General features: G+C 40.7%; 1 protein-coding gene across 1 annotated transcript; it reads right to left on the bottom strand.

Moving 5' to 3' along the window:
* Positions 1 to 533: 533 nt before the first annotated feature.
* On the bottom strand, positions 534 to 16,565 carry PABPC1 (poly(A) binding protein cytoplasmic 1). Its single transcript, XM_069005252.1, has 15 exons — positions 15,883 to 16,565; positions 11,146 to 11,339; positions 10,938 to 11,053; positions 8,972 to 9,111; positions 7,628 to 7,722; positions 5,980 to 6,117; positions 5,788 to 5,883; positions 5,101 to 5,373; positions 4,822 to 4,915; positions 4,545 to 4,655; positions 3,398 to 3,552; positions 2,884 to 2,968; positions 2,581 to 2,711; positions 2,195 to 2,290; positions 534 to 974 (listed from the first exon to the last, which is right to left on the bottom strand). Exons 1-14 carry the CDS (start codon positions 16,073 to 16,075, stop codon positions 2,198 to 2,200), a joined length of 1,914 nt encoding a protein of 637 aa, XP_068861353.1. The 5' UTR covers positions 16,076 to 16,565; the 3' UTR covers positions 534 to 974; positions 2,195 to 2,197.
* Positions 16,566 to 17,496: the final 931 nt, after the last annotated feature.

The following is a 17,496-nucleotide window of genomic DNA, read 5'->3' on the forward strand; positions in this document are numbered from 1 at the left end:
GGATAATCCATCTGTGGATGGACAAACTTCAGTGTATCTGCTAACTCACACAGTGAAAGTTTGTTTTACAACAAAAGCCCTTTTCCTCTCCTGGTTATGCATTTAACACTTAGCTTGATTACGCATTTAAGTGTTAATCCCACAAAACTCCCAACCTCAGTATGGTTCTGTAGCAAATGAAACAGCTCATGTGTCAGTGCTGCCTCTTCCCACTTTAGTGCCATTCCATTTCACTGCAAACTCCTTCTAGTGACACAAACTGACCTAAGATCCCATCATCCCTGGGTGAAGACAGAATTACTTCTGTGCTATTGTACACTAGACCAGATTCAGATCAAGTGGCAATTTATTAAAAAAAACCCTAACATTTCTCCCCCTCCCTTCACTTCTACTATTTAGAAGACAGTCTACAGGTGTAGGCTAATCTTCTCTACAATCCACTAAAGCATACTATAGAGTGGGATTCTAACTCTGCATTCTGGATGACAAGCTTACGAAAATTACACTGTACAAAAGAAACCATCACAACTAAGTCAGTGTTTAAGGAATTTTTATTAAACCAAGAATTTTATAATCCAAATTATGTTTCTTTGCTCAGCTATCAATTCTCACTGTCAACTAAAACAGTGGTGATATTCTGAGCTTTTCCACAGTAAAGAATTACAAAATTAAAGAAAGGAATGCTTTAAATTTTTGTACTGTGCTGAAAATTCTTTTCCCCTGGGTTTATAAAACATTAATTTGTATTTTTTATTTTACTATTTTTTTTTAAATTTTAAATCAATAAGTAATCTAGGACCAGCATTTGTTTTGCTAGCCCCGGCGTTGCTCTGTACGTAAGCTTCAAAGTTTCCTTTCCTTTTTTTATTTATTTTATATTTTGCAATGTTTTTCTCAATATTTAATAGTTTTTCCATGTTTAGATTTTTTTTTCTTCGGTGAAGCGAAGTTCTAGATTGTAGTCCCGGATAGTTCTGCAAAGAAAAACAATGCTGTTACGTTTTAAAATGAAAGCAGCACCTTACACATTTTCTGATATGCTTTCTGCTGCTGTATGCCACACAGCACTCTGGGCTTTTGCTGTATCAATGACACCAAAGTTCTTTAGAAGCAGAGTATCAGAGGTCCCCCCACTTTTTAGGGACACAAAAGTATTCAAAAGTCTGTGATCCTTGGCAAGATAAAACTGACTCTAGGACTGGGCAGTACCTCAGACAGCACCACTTTAAGCACAGTGTTACAGTGATTGACCTCAGGTCACATCTACTCTTGAGGCCAGCACACTGAGGCTCATCAAATAACTACTCTAGTAGTATTTTCAAGTATTAAAACATCATGAAGCAGATGGAGTAATGGTCTCAAAGTCTGGGCATCTTAGTTTAGGAGAGACAACCTATTCAGCACTTATCTCCATTGTGAAAGTGTCACTAGCAAAAAAAAAAAAAAAAGTGTAAAAATCATGACTCAAATTTTGACTCCAAAAGGAAAATTGCAGAAATTAAAATATCAAGAAAAAAAGAAAATTCTGTGCGATCAGATGTTAAAGCAGGCACCTTCAAATGACAGTTACTAATGTAGTAAGCAAGTTCACAGGCAAAACCCAACTAGACAGAAGAGATAACAGATTCCTTTTTATGCTCAACTTCACATTTCTTCCCTATCAAAATTGTTAAGGTACCACCATTTGCCTCTGTCATGCACAATTAAGACACCAACCCCACAGAAGGCAATGAAGAAAAATCATTATTTTAATTGACATTAAATTCACCCAAATGTGAAGTCAAGACAATATATAGTTTAGTTTTCACTTACTGTACAATTTTAGAATTTGGTAAGTATATTCAGATTGCAGTATAAATAAGCTCTTTAATGACTTAACGGTAAAAGGGGGTTGGAATACCTTTTTAAGCTTATTTCAATTCCACAAGTTGCCCTCAAACAACAGTATGAATAGTAGCGTTTGACAGAACTGCCCGTTTTTGTACATATGCCTAGAACAAATTCCAGCTAAATGTGCTGTTAAAAACAATGACACATCAGTAACTTTTGCTAACCAAGTGAGCACAGAAGGTTTTTACCATAGCTGTTACTTCCTGTGGCTGCAAATGACAGAGCCTGGACACATGCTGCTTGCAAGGCCATGGACCAAAGACTTGCCCCAGTCAACCTATGGAACTACAGTGGTCTGACTTACTTATTAAACACTTGGAACCCCAGTGGGATTATTAACTGCCTTTTGAGCAGCCTCTTTAGCTTGGTGGGCTTGTAGTACGGCTACAGCTTCATCAACCTGTTCAGTAAAAAAGAAAAATTAATTAAGGGAAGCATAGCAATTTGTTTATATTTAATAATACAGTGGAAATCATATATATCAACAATGCTTGCATTGTTAAAAAGAAAAAGGAGAACATTACAATTCCAGTTTATGCAATGTAAGTCACTGTCACCCTTTGAGAGAGGATACTCTTGCCCTGAGCCACCGCTGCATTGCTGTTACTCCACTGTGCCAGCACAAACACCTGTTAGAGCCACGTAGACTTTACCACCTACGGAACCAGTGCAAGGCCGAAGTCCCCCTACCTTCGAACGAAGAGACTCAGGAGACTCGAGCATGTGGAGGAGTTCAGAGTTGTCAATCTCCAACAACATACCAGTGATCTTACCCGCCAGAGTAGGGTGCATGCTTTGAATAAGGGGGAACAGACGTTCACCTAGAGAGAAAGAAGTTAATCATGGACAAATCCAGCCTAAATTTAAGGGATAAGGGAAACAAAACACCTTGTTCTACTGCTAAAACAATTTACTCTGCATTTTAAGATTGATAAAAGTGTACTTTGACTGTCCTTCTGCTACAATGCATAGAGAAAGGTATAATGTACATACCTAACATCTGCTTTTGTTCTTGTGGAGGGGCAGAAGCCAACATGGAAGCAGTCAAAGGTTCCTGACCTTGCACATGGACAGCAGGCTGCAAATTAATTTAACAACATTTGAAAATTAAATTCTACTTCATAATTAGGTACAGCTTCAAATAGCCAGTAATTCACAACTCAGCATACACAATGCCTACAGTGTCAGAAACATCAAAGAAACTAACAGCTATGTCTATTTAATCAACTACTACTGGTTAGAGCTGAGTGACGATGCTGAAGGTTATTAGAAACTGCCCCACTGAGGAGCAAACACAAGAATTTAGGCTAAGGTGTGAGGGAACTGAAAAGTATGAAGCAACACAGGATCACATCCTATCCCAGGTGAACTTGAAATATATTCAACTCCCTAGTGCTTTTACTCTACTGCCAAGATGCAGAGCCTGAATTGCCCTCCCATCACCCTCACCACCTTCCTGTGCAAAGAGCATCAGTGGAAGCACAGAGCAGTTCCCCAGATCACGTACCTGCTGCATAGCAACCTGCGGCTGCGTATTGAGATGCTGCTGAGGATTGCGAACACCCGCAGCGTATTTGTACTGTGGTACTGTGCGCACGGCAGGAGTGGCTGCAGTGGCTGCTGCTGCAGGACGTGGACCCATTGTTTGTGTTGATGTATTAGCTGAAAAAATAGTAACATAATTCCATATCCAAATAATTATTATTACAATTATTTTTTGCCCAACAAACCAACTTGAATCAAATACCTAAATTAGGTATTGTGCTATTGATTCGTCTTAGTAGTGTTGTCAACTGTCACATTACTGGTCATATCCAAAGGTTCAAACCCTGAAATTTACTGGGTGCTACTATCCAGTCATTTCACTCATTAATTACCCTTTTTACATGCTACTGGAAAAAGATCTGAGATAAAAAATCCACTTTGTTTGAGTATTAATGTAATTTCATTGTAAGCTAAAGGACATTCGATTTCCTGAGCACATTATGTCAGTCATTCTAAAAAAGATACTTTTAGGAAGTAGATGGCTGTCTAATAAATTCTGGGAGAATTATGCCTCCAGAGAGGTTGTGGAATCCCCATCCCTGGAGATGTTCAAGACCAGGCTTGATGGGGCTCTGAGTACCCTGGCCTAGTAGAGAGTTCCCTGCCTCTGGGGGTTGAACTGCATGACCTTTAAGGTTCCTTCTAACCCAAACCATTCTAGGATTACAGCCAATTCTGGTTTCATTCAGTGATGTGCAGATTTTGCTTTCATGATACTGGCTCACAATAATAAAATATGTATTTATGAAATATAAAAAAATTAGTAAGAGCTAAAATTGTATCATCTCTATTTCTACATGCAACCTACTATTACAATTACTGCAACTATGTTTAGAAATTACAGAAGCCATCATACTGTATTACTGAAGCACACACAAGAATAAGTACTTCATCCTAAAGAGATGGGATCACAGCTGGAGTCTTTGCTGGGACAGTATTTAAAGCAATTACTAGAAGGTGATACTAGCTTATTCATTAGGAAGAGCCATAAAAGGAGGATGTGTTACCACATGTGATAATAAACTTCCAAATGCTTTTGCAAGATCATGCTGAACCAGCAAAACTGGAACAGAAGTCTAATACCTAAAGTTTGCATAAATCAAACTCACCAACACGCTGCGTTGACATGACTCTTGGAACTTGGGAAGAAGCTGGTCTCATGGTACTGAACGGTGGTCTGGGTGCTGCTGGGCGGATAGCACCAGGCATGTTTTGGAATGCTGTGGTTTGGAAAAAATATGCTGTTACATGCTGAAACACTGAGTGGTGACAACACAACAAAGAGAAGACTGATACTGCAATGCCATGAAAATGTATTTGAAAGTGCAAAGGTAAATGCTACAGAGTTTACAGCAATCACTGGAAAGAGGTAAAGAAGTGACTTACGATGAGGTCTGGCACCCTGAGCAGTCCAGCGAGGACTAGGTCTAGCAAGTTGAGCAAGCTGATTAGTAGGATAGTACGCAGCACGGTTCTGAGTCTGCCAAACACAACAACATCACTTAACTTTGTTGTCTGTGAAGGGCATGCTGAACAGCCCATCACCATCCTACTATGAAATTGAAATGCTGAAATCATGGACACATGCTAAGTTATATTTACTGTTAAATCTAAGCAGATTTTAAACACAGTACAAAATATACAGTTACTTATCTCTACACATACCTGAGGAATAGCTGCCATGAAGTATCCTGAAGGAGGTGCTGGCTGGTAGGGGTTGATTACAGGATTAGGTACTGCTCTTACACTTGCCATCCTCTGCATGTACTGGTTGGTGAGATGAGCTTGGCGCTCCTCTTTACGCTGGGCTAGAGCTACATATAATGGTTTAGTAGCCACAATTCTACCATTCATTTCCGTGACTGCTTTGGTGGCTTCTTCTGGTGATGAAAAGCATACAAATCCAAATCCTTTGCTGCGGCCACCTTCCATCATCACCTGTCAGTACAAAATTTAATTTTATAACTATATGTCCTGTGACATACCTACTGAACTTGCATGGGTTTCTTGTTTCAGCTTATTAGAAGTGAGACCACAGCTTGTTTTACTGAGTTTTTTATAAAAACGAGTATTATTGTGTAATTAATAGCTAACTGTTACCTGAACAGAGATGAAAATGAGCACAATATTGCACTGGAAAGATGTAATTTTTCTCACACTAGTCTCACAACTTAGTTTATTTCAAGAAAGGATGATCATATGGTATTTAACCTGACGTGTACAATAATCAAGAAAGCTTATGCCCACATTTATAGTGGGTCACATCTGTTACTGAATGAAATAAACTTTTCTTCGGTGACAGATCACTACTAATTTTCAGAGAACAGATAAGCACAATCGATGAACTTTTACCTTTGCACTAGTGATTGTACCAAATGGGGAGAACTCTTTTCGGAGACGCTCATCATCAATCCCATCATCAAGATTTTTCACATAAAGGTTTACACCCTAAGAAAACAGGCAAGTTATTTTTAAAAGCAAGTGTTCTGTGTAAATCTCAAAATACCATGTAATAAAGTTAGCCCTCTTGCTTTAAAACTGAACCTGGTATCTGGTGATCCTGTCCTGCTTCATTTGTTCAAACTTGCGCTTCAGCTCCGTCTGTCTTTCCACCTTTTTCTGAGCCCGGCCAACGTAGATTTGTTTTCCATTGAGCTCCTTCCCATTCATCTCATCTACAGCCTTCATTAAAAAACAAGTTAGCAGTGCTTCATACTCAAACATTTTTCAGACATACAAAAAACCACAATTTAAATATAAAAAGCTACATAAGGATTATAGAAAAAGAGATAATCCATCTTAAAATACCACTAATTGAAACAAAATACCCCAAAACTTCCCCACTTATGCTAACATGAAAATTGCTTTCCAAGTATGCTTCTGTCTTGTTGAAGACAAGTCACAAGGGATACAAACCACTTTTTTTTATATGAAGCTGGATGAAAAATCCCAAGTTGCAAGAACTATTTCTCCAGCCTTATCTTGCTAATGGCAGAGAAAAGTAAGCAAATAAAGTTGAAAAGCTTTAATTCACCTAGTGCTATCTTTAAAAGTAACATCTGAAACCACAGTACCCTATCAGATCTTTCTATACTATATGTTAAAAGCTATGGATAGCATGTATAGCTTTTTTTTATTTTTCACTTTTAGTCTTTCATTAAGGAAATACTTAGAAGTATGAAAATATGAACTACTTCTGTTACAACTCTTCAGATGTGAAAACTCTGGCACATATGTGCTCAATAATTTAAAACCAAAAGTCACCAGTTTATTGTATATATTTATGATCAATTTAGACATATTTACAAAGATAATGGAATTTTTTATTATTTAAAATACCCAACATGATTCTGACTACAGTAAGAGAAACTATTCATCAATTAATGTATGCTAGACTGAAAAATGTAGATGTTAAGACAGACAGGATTTGTTCTAATCTCTCACTTGTACACTTGCAGTAGTGACAAATCACCAAAATGCCTTTTGAAAAGCAAACTTTGTTTGTTGCCATGATTTGTTCTGTACTGCATTTTTTTCCTGATGCTATGTCCCTACTGTCATAATCAACTGACATATCAAAGCAAACAACTGACAAAGAATTAAGTTATACAGCATACTGGCATGTTATAGACATATACACAAATAAAAAGGACCCTTCTTGCAATGTTACCCCTCAGAGTAGAAGCAACATCACATGGCTCTATGACTATTTTCTTACAACTGTGCCAAACATGCTTTATAAAACTAATAGCTTTCCTGCTGACTTTGCAGAGCTACAGTTTTGAAAACACAATTCCTTCTGCCTTGCACAAACATTTTGTGCAACCAAATTGGATCCAATGATTCAGAGATGTAGTAATTTACTGTGCTGTATATTCCTCAGCATGAGAGAGTCCAAATATCATTGAGACCTTTAAGCCCAACTACAACAGGTTTTTAAATTATTCAAGATTCCCCATATATGCACTAGTTCCAGCTGTATCACAGTATCTTGACTTAACAGGCTCCTTAGACCAATTGACATTTACTCATAAGAAAGCATTCTAAATTACAGAAACTGTGTTAAGTAATTTAAGGAGTGAGCACTTCTTTCTGTAGCATCGTTGACCAATTAAAAAAACTTAATCACTCAATGAAACATATTATTTGGGTCTCAGTTACAGAATTCCTAAAATTAAGTCCAAAAGCTTACTTTTTGGGCATCTTCGTGTCTTTCAAAACTAACGAAGCCAAAGCCTTTAGATTTTCCACTCTCATCAGTCATAACTTTCACACTTAGAGCAGGACCTAAAAGGAGAATGAAATACTTATGCTTCATATACAGTGTATTCTTCTCACCTTTTGAACATCCTCTTTAGAAGATAAAATTTAGTTTATTTCACTTGTATTACAAAGGACTCCTGCACCAATAATAGTGTCATCCATTAATATGAAATTACTAATTTGCCCCAAGGAACTTCATCCATTATGGCTAAAGTCTGCCATGCTGAGTTTCTTTTTACTGCATTTTCAACCAAAATTTTACCTCAAAGTGAATGAAATTTATTTTATCATTAAAAATTATGACATTTAAAAAGTATTAGCACTTCCATCCTTTGAAACAGGTACTGAAAAAGCCAGAGGGAGGCCTTGCAATTAGGTGTACATTTTACTATTTATCCTGGTGAAAGAGCATCCTAGTTCAGCAATTCCAGATCTTTGGAAAATTGGAGTTCACAGACTCAATTGGAAGTAGCTAATTTAGCTGTAGCAGCTAAATTTGCTACTGTTTCAACCACAGATACTTGAAGACCAGAAAGGAATTTCCTGTACATGATGCTTAAGGCTGCTACAGGGTATTTCTTGTACAAGGGCTTCCCTTGCTTTACATAATATCCACTGGAGAACATCAAAAGCATACAGGGAAGAAAATTTTTAAAAAAAGCTGAAGCTGAAAATAAAAGGTGAAGAACTTGTAACTGCATTAAGGGATTTGCCATTTCCTATTTTGATGGTGACACATCATATACATAACTAGATCATGGTCATATGTCTGCCATAATTTTGCCCTGTGTGTAACTGAGGATCAAGGCAGAATCTCATAACTTGGCAGTGGAATAGTTCCATATAATTTTGTATTAAGTCAACCACCACAATACAACTGAATAACAGAGGTAAGTCTGCAGGTCAGTGAAAGCAACAGTAAACTCATTTGTCACACATCCTGTAGGTGCACTCATAACATCAATCTGTACTAAACCAGAGAACACTTCTATTTGCAACTTTCAAGAAACGGCCAACCCCATAGACACGCTATTTTCAGATTATTGAAAACAGTTCTGATGACAGGATTATATATGCTATTCTGCCTATTTAAAATTCAGATATTACTGCACTTTTGAAACTGAAATTAAGTACCAACTTTTTAGTAACCTTTATTACATTTTTAAATCAACATCAGACAGCCCTGATTCCTTGTATTTCAGGGCACTGTACAGATAAGATACAAGTAGCAAGCTGAAGTTCACTTGTGTTTATATAAACATTAAGACATTACCAAACTTGCCAAAGAGTTCCTTAAGTCTCTCATCATCCATGTCTTCTCCAAAATTTTTGATGTAAACATTGGTGAATTCTTTTGCTCTGGCTCCAAGCTCTGCCTCACGTTCCTTGCGGGATTTAAACCTTCCAACAAATCTAGTTGTAGGAAGAACAGAGTAATACAGATTAAAGCAAGTCTCTCAAGGTTTAAACATTTACTTTAATCCTCTAGCACTGTATTTTATTCTTAATCAGTCTCGTTCACTATAGGTATGAAATTCTTTAGATAAAATATTCATGATAAAACTCCATCAGAAAAAATTCCACTATCCTTTGCTACATCAGCATGTTTATCCCAGTTAAGAGGCATGAAAATGCTTTCAAGCCATTGGTGAGATTGTTCACTCTTACAAAATAGCCTTTGACAACAAGAGCTCGACAATGGAAAGAGTACTAAGTAAAGAGGCTAAACAGAAATTCTAGATAACAGCATAATCCCTCTGCCATACTAAAAACTTGGCAGCCTTAAAGCAGTCACTGCTCTCTGATCCAGTTTTTAAGCAAGCAATATTTAACTAACTGCCCCCACTCCCTAACACACCTTTCCAGCCTATATCAAAGACTTTTTTTTTTTTTAAAGACATAGTGAAATAAATAGTTCAACTTGCTCTTGAGTCAAATACCCTTGCAAATTGGCTGGGAGCACCAATGTCAATGACAGCTCGTACTGTCAGAAAAAGTACAGAACCTGAACATAACATTCTGCAGCCCAAGGACCTGCCCTAGCACAGAGTGTACGTGGCTGACATTGATTTCTGACTGTAGCAGACTCCTCCTTTAAAATTTTATTGTACTAACCTTATAGTTCCAAATCTGGCAAATGCGATACAGTAGCATCCAGTAACTAAGTAATTTTTAAACTTTGACAATTTCACCCAATTTATAGCAATCAAGTATAGTAAGAATGGAAGTGCAGTGTGTTCAGCAGATTTTGATAGTGAGTGAAGTGTTTTAATTGACTTCTAAAAGACTAGCTTGAATAGAAATTCAAAGCAAAATTAACTCTCATGATATTATTTTACCCACGTGCTTTTATGACTGCATGCTGACCATTTTTATTAATTTAAGGTTATATAAACATGGATGCTGAATAAAAGCATCCACAGTATGGCAGTCAAGAACAGAACAAGCAGGAAGACTAGCATTTCATGTACGTCCTCCCTATATGTGACTTGATCTATCCATTTCTAAATATAAAAATAATCCATGATGGTAACCTGATGCTGATTTCTGTTATCTTTTTTCCAAACCCTCCTAAGTATTTAGAAAGCTGTTCTTTTGCAATTATACCAAACACTATAATGATCCCCCTAGGCATAGCTGTGAGGCACACTCACTCCCCCAGCCTAAATATTATTAAACAAGTTGCCAAATAACTTTTTTCCTACAATGGTGAACAGTGATAATGTTTAAAACATTACGCTTCTCTAAGTTTTATTTTCTACTCCCTAGATATGCCTATTAACAGACATTCATACAAAAATATTAGTCTGATCTGACCACTCTTTAGTGCCAAGTAACTGTAACTCTTAAGTATCAGCTGACTCCAAAATATGGATAACGCACCTATCTCACAACTCTTACAAAGGAAGTATTATTCAGAATACTCAATGGATTGTATTTTATTTCAGACCAGTTAGATCAGAAAACCAGGGAAGATGCCAAATCCTCATTACAGTAGTGGCTTGGAAGACAATTAATACAATGATTTTTTCCTCCAGAGTCCATTATTTGCCTTTTTGAATTTAGTCTGCCTTTAGAATAGGCAGATAACACAATTCTTAAAATCCCTAGCACTAAAACTCTACATCATCTTAAAATAAGAAATTTTTAGAACCTTCCTTTCCTAAGTAAGCTTTTAAATCTTTGCTGTAAAATGAATTTCAGTTTGCTGATACCCAAATACGTATTTATGTACTTACACTTTGCGGTCATTAAGCAGCATACCATTCATTTTTTCAATTGCTCTTTCTGCAGCTTCTTGTGTCTCAAAATGTACAAATCCATAACCCTTGGATCCATTTTCATCACACACCACCTATTAATGAAAAACCTTGTTGTAATACCCATGGAATGTTTCCAGCATAAATTGAGAAGTCTTTGTGTCAATATGTTTTATTTTCCACTAACCTTACAAGACAGGATGTTCCCAAAAGCAGAAAATGTGTCATACAAAGCTTTGTTATCAATTGATTTGTCCAAGTTTTTGATGAAGATGTTTCCTACACCGCTTTTGCGTAGAGATGGATCGCGCTGAGACCACATGATGCGCACTGGTTTGCCTTTAATGACATCAAAGTTCATCGTGTCCAAAGCTCGTTCAGCTGGAAAAACATTATGGAATTAGTAGAAAATGCTAATTATCTTAATAAGCACACAAATACCAGCTGAATTACAATGCTTAATAATATTTTTACTATTTCAAGTCCAGCACCATCACCAAGATGCAAACCTAAGCCTCCAATGTAGTCTGTTGCATGCAAGGAAGAACTGGCAAAAACTCATCAGCTAAAGATGCACTTAGGAAGTAGCACAAGTCAGCTGAGCAGGCTGTAGAAATCTCATGAGCTTATAGAATGAGGTCTATGAAAAGATGGTACGGTGACAGGAAAAAAGGCAGCAAGTGGTGGCCATTACAAAGTTTTTACATTTGTGAAAACCAGCTGGCTTATCCCAGATCACATAGGTGTATACTGTGTCAATAAAAATGCTTGTAGGGGTACTGCTTGTGCCTATACGAGGCCTTTTGCAAACGTCAACCCAAGAACACCTACAGTACCAATACCTCTAAACCAACAAAATTTCCTTGCTAGGTGGATGTTCAAACCTTGCTCAGGCAGCTGTTCCACACAACTTCGTCAGTGACCAAAAAGATCTGTGATGAAATTCTGGGCAAGACAGTTCAAAGAGATTCAACACTAGCACTTATTAAGTTTTGAGAATCTGAAATGATACATATATTTTAAAAGCTCACAATGAAATACATAAGAGCTCAATGAAGGAGCAAGAATTAAAACAGCAAACCAGGGTTAATGTAAGCCAGGTTTTGTTACTCCAATGGAGTAGTTTTTCCAGTAGAACTCTGTAACTAACTTTTTAAACCCTGCATGTAAAATCAGGGGATTTTATTTGTGTATTTAGATGGGGAAGTATCAAGACTTGTTCAGTTTTCACATGTCTCTTCAAAGCCACAAGACATGTCTGTGATGTTCTAAGTCAACAATGTATTTAAGCACAAAAGAGCAATAGTTCTCAAGTACAGCAGTTCCTTTTCATCCCTGTTCCTGTAAGTCTGGAAGAACACTGAAAAAAGTCCCAATAAATACCTGAAGTCACAGCCATTGGCATTAACTCACTTCACTGTAATTTGAAAATATCAGAACAACACCATGTTAACACAACTGAAATAAGCTTAGCATTAGTTAAAAACAGCAATCATGTCAGTTAATATTTTTTTGGAGGACCAAAGGCCAATCACATTGTGAAAACCCTTATTTAAGGTTTTTATTCTTTAAGTCCTGCTTTTATCTTGAGCTATGTTGTTGCATGTCACAGCCAAAGACAATTTGCAATGAGCCTGGAATTCAGCTGATACACCATGTTTTATTATCCTTTCTTGTGACATTGTCAGATTAGAAATAAATTTGACGATTATAGTCTCTGAAAGACATCTATGGGCATTAAAGAGATAGATATCTAACATTTTCATGGGGAAAAATATTATTGATACTATTACAATATTCACATGAGTAGCAACTCAGCAACTGATTTAAACTGAAGCCACAAAAACTACATGCCAGTCTTCTAAGTAAGTTAATAAAGCTTTCAAAAACTTTAATATAAATTAAGCAGAAGAGAAAAGGCAACCTAATACTGTTAATGAGAAATAAAAGTAATTGGAAGGCTTTATACTACAAATGTGGGGGGGTGTGGGGAGATGAAAAAGAAAAAAAAATTAAAAAGGAAAAAAAACCTGTGGATATCAGACTGACCACAGTAGAAACTTGTAAGACTTCACTACTGCCCTGGATGTCATTAGAATTATTACTGCCAGCACCAATAGATGTGTCAGCAACAAACAGTTCATTATTTCCAGAAGTTGTAACAGGGCTTCCTTTACTAGAAAAGAGGCTTTTCTAATTCATGCTAATTGCTTCTAGAATAATCCTGACACTCCTTAAAAATGTGTGTTCCTAGACACATTTCCCAATCATCTGACTCAAAGTTGGGTCCATGGGTCCTTCGCAAGCATTACCACTCTTAACAAATAGTGAGCCCATGTCTTAGACCAGAGCAATTTCTCCACATGGAAACTCCAACAGCTCTCCTCATCTCTCCTATGGAGCAGCAGTATAAGAAACTTAAATACTTCTGCTTAATCAACACCACATTGTCATTCCACGGTAGATTTTTAAAACATTAGTAGACTCCATCTACAACCAGGTACAAGCTACTGTCATTAAAATTACCAACGAGTGAAACTGGCTCACTTTCATTACATTTCAGTCATAAAAGGCTGTGCCGGTTGCAGGAGGCAGCTCCATTCAGCAGCAAACTTGTTACCAATGGACACACCTACCCAGGCTGTACTTCTGCTGATTCTGCTGGAGCTCTTGTTGAATGACTCACCAGCTCCCATTTTAGTCGACTGGACAGTCCACTTTAACAATTTCAAAATCACACAGAATATACACTTAATGCTAACCTGTGCTAAAGGTAAACAGCAAAAGCTATGAAATAAAAAAGCTCTGGGAATATAACCATTCTAAAAATCCAAAGGATTCTGGTGCAGTTTCAGATTACTCAAGAATATTTCTAGTTTAGTGATTAAGTAAGATTGCCTGAGTTTTACTCCAGACTATGACTCAAATTCAGAAAAGTCACAACTCCGAAATGTGTGCATACCTCACAAATGTGTCATCAGGCCTAATGAGTTTTGGAAGAGCTTTGAGATCCTTCGTTTACAGACAGCTGGTAATGTCAAGCACACCTTCAAAGCTGTTTTTCAAAACCCAAGGTAGTTACTAGCTATTTAATAGGCATCGCCTGAGATGTAGCTAAAAATTTGGCTAAAGCAATAAAAGGAATCTAGTTTGGAAGCAAAATAAAACCAGTATTATTGTAAGACTAACCATTCATCCTCAAAACTCCTATTTCAAGGCTGCAGTAAATTAACATAATGATCTACAAAGACCCCCCCAGCAAATGCTTTCTAGGTATTTGCCAAGAAAATAAAATTCTGAAAATCTTGAAAAAGTATAATCGTGCCATACCATTGAACTGTATTTTAAACAACTGCTTCCAGATATGTGCCAGATGCAGGTGGATACAGATGAAAAATTCTTTTAGCTGAACTAGACTAGTTGTAGCCTAAAATATGTGTGTCTCCCAAAGTCTGAAAAATACATGTAACATTTGGAGTAACAGCACCTTTCTAAGAGACATATTCAAAAACTCTGAATTGAGCCCTGCTCAGGTGAAAAAGCTGTATTTGTTTCCACATTTGACAAATTACAAACCAAGTCATAAAATACACTGCTTGCTCAAGATAAAGTCAGCCCTTATGGAACTCTCTCAATACTAAGGAGAAGAAGCATTTTAATCACCTTCGGCTTATACCCTGACATTATTGTACCACAGTACTGACCTGTGCTAAGCCCTTGTTTTACTTTCTGGGAAACTGTACCATATACACTTTTATTGAATGAAAGCAAAGTATGTCAAAACAAGCATTCAAATTGTCTCATCCTAAAGAATGGCTGAATAAATCAAAAGCTCTCTGAATTGTGAGAGCTGTTAACAGGTGAAGTATCTGTCTATTAAGAATATGAGGCAGTAACTTTTGCTACTTACATACAGATAACATCAGTACACCAAAGTCTGATCTGATAATGGCTGTATGCTAAAGCTAATTTTGAAAGCCAGTTAAATTCAATTGCTTGGAAAGTTTGTAATTTCAGTATCTCACTTTCAAACGTTTGAAAATAAAACCATTATAATAGAAAGCTGTTTACTTAAATGTACTTGAAATCACGTATTTTCTAGTTGGTCAATTACTACTTTTTTTAAATTGGACTCCATAAAACTTAAAACCGTCACATTCGGCTCTTTTAGTCAAACACCCTCCAAATGGATCACACTGTTCCCAGTGTTACAGAGAAAGTTTCTTTACCGATATAACTTCAGAGAAGCAGCAAGACTTTGTAAAAAACCAAGTTTCATAAAAACACGAGTTGGGAAACAATGTCAGAGTTTAGTGCGAAGTCACACGGATGAGAGCACAGCTCGGGCTCCAGCTACATGAGGAAGAAGCACAAGGAGGCCCGAGTAGTTTCATGCCCTCCCTGCACGTGACAGACCTGCCATGGTGTTTTAACAAACGCTTCGGCCTGGACGCCTGTGAAACTACCCAGCCACGCCGGTGCGCCCTACTTCCTTCTCCCGGCCTCTTAATCACGCACTCATACACACACAGCTCCTGCGCGGTTATTAAAAGGTGCTAATGACTGCGATGTTTTCCTCAAGCTACCCTTCATCTCGGACGGACGTGAAGAGCCGCTCGCACACTCATCCCCAACCCCCTCCCCTGGAGCGGGGCAGCCCCGCCGGGCCCCGGGGGCTCCCCCGCCCACCACCGGGCCCCCGCGGCCGCTCTCGATCCGCGGAAGCGCCTCCCCCCCGCTTCTCCGGCCGCCACGAGGCGCGGGCGGCCCGGGCCGCGTGTGAGCGGCAGCCCCGCCGCCAACTTCCCCCCGCGCCCCGCCGGGTCCGCCCCGTCCCGGGCGGCAAAATGGATGCGGGGCGGCGGCCGGGGCGGGGGGCAGGGGACAAACATGGCTCCGCCGCCGCCCGCGGCCCGGCACTCACCGTCGGCGGGCTGCTGGAAGTTGACATAGGCGTATCCGAGCGAGCGACGGGTGATCATGTCCCTGCAGACGCGGATGGAGAGGATGGGCCCGGCGGGGCTGAACTTCTCGTAGAGCATGGCCTCGGTCACGTCGGGGTGCAGGTCCCCCACGTAGAGCGAGGCCATGGGGTAGCTGGGGGCGCTGGGGTTCATCCTGCCGCCGTCTCCCGGCGCGGGGGGGGGCGCTGACGAGGCAGAGGCCGCGGCGGTCGGTGCGAGCGGGGCCGGCGGAGGCGGCGAGGGGCCGCTCGGACTCAACGGCTGCAGCGGGTGCGGCGGATGGGCGGGCGGGGGTCGGGTCGCTCCGTGCGGGCCGGGTGGAGCAGGCGGCGGTGGGTGCTGCGCTCGGCGGAGTCGGGCTCGCTGTATGTCTCCTCTCGGCTGCGCCGGGTCCGGGGACTTCGCTTCACCGGGTTATTTTATATCAAACCGGCCGTTTGCAGAAAGGTTGTCGGGAAGGTTGGATGAGGAAAGAGGATTATTTTTTTAAAAGGTTTTTTTAAGATTTTTGGATTTTTTTTGGCTTTTTTAAATATTTTTTTAGTAATAAATGGTGCTGCGGGGCCGGGCCGGCGTGTCCGGGTGGTCCGGAGCACACGCACTGCGCACACAGCTCCGACGGCGGCCGGGGGACAAGGGGGCGGCCGCCGCCCCGGCCGTGCTCTATATATACCCGCCCCGCCCCCCCGCCCCCGCCGCGCCGCGCGCCACGCAGAGCGCCGCGCGCACCGCGCACGCGCACCTGCGAGCAGGGGTGGAGACACGCGCGGCAGCCGGCGCGGAGCGGCGGCTCCGGCGCATGCGTAAGGGCGGGGCGGCGCGGGGGGGGGCGGCTGCGCAGGGAGCGCGCCTGCGCCCGCTCGGCGTCACGGGGGGCGGTGTGTGGGGGGGGCGGCTCGGCGGCAGAGCGCACGCGCGGGAGGGAGCGCACATGTGCGCGGGTCGGGGGGGGGCGGGTAGAAGGGCGCGTGCGCGCCGAGCGGACCAACGGCTGGCGCGGGGCGGGGGGTTAGCGGCTCGCTCGCGAGCTCCGCGCGCCCCACCCCGCCGCTGGCCGGGCCGCGCGGGGGAGCGCGCGGGCGGGGGAAGGTCGCGCGCTCGGGGCCGGAAGGGGCGGCTCGTGCGCAGCGGCGGGGGGGGAAGTTTGGAGCTGCTGCGGCTTCGGGAGGAATAGTGTCACTAGGCCGGGAATAAACCGAGTTTAGCGTTTAGGCTCTGCTCTGGTCGTTCCTTGAGTTAAGCGTGTTTTATCGCTGTGTTTTGTGCTAAAGAAGCTCGGTCTGTAGGTTGAAAGGCGTTGGGAGTTGACTGGGCATCTTTTTTCAGCTCTCTGGGTGGGTGAGGTGACTGCCCTTATCCCGGGCAGTCTGGGAAGGTGGTGTAAGGCCACATTGCGAATATACCTGTGGAAACTTGTCAGCTGAGTTTCGTGACTTGTGCCATATACAGAATTTTTCAGGGAAAATCACACACAGAATCACATAACCAATTAGGTTGGAAAAGGCCTGTGAGATCATCGAGTCCAACCTTTGACTGGACACCACCATGTCAACTACACCATCGTACAAAGTGCC

The sequence above is a fragment of the Aphelocoma coerulescens genome, chromosome 2 (assembly GCF_041296385.1).
Source record: "Aphelocoma coerulescens isolate FSJ_1873_10779 chromosome 2, UR_Acoe_1.0, whole genome shotgun sequence".
Classification (NCBI taxonomy): Eukaryota; Metazoa; Chordata; class Aves; order Passeriformes; family Corvidae; genus Aphelocoma; species Aphelocoma coerulescens.

What these genes read in the sequence shown, in the direction of transcription:
- PABPC1 (XM_069005252.1), bottom strand. Translation starts at nt 16,075, where the DNA reads ATGAACCCCAGCGCCCCCAGCTACCCCATGGCCTCGCTCTACGTGGGG. An exon ending in GGAACTCTTTGGCAAGTTTG is followed by an intron (nt 7,723 to 8,971) that starts GTAATGTCTTAA and finishes TTCTCCTTTTAG; the next exon opens with GTCCTGCTCTAAGTGTGAAA. An exon ending in GTACAATCACTAGTGCAAAG is followed by an intron (nt 5,374 to 5,787) that starts GTAAAAGTTCAT and finishes TTGTACTGACAG; the next exon opens with GTGATGATGGAAGGTGGCCG.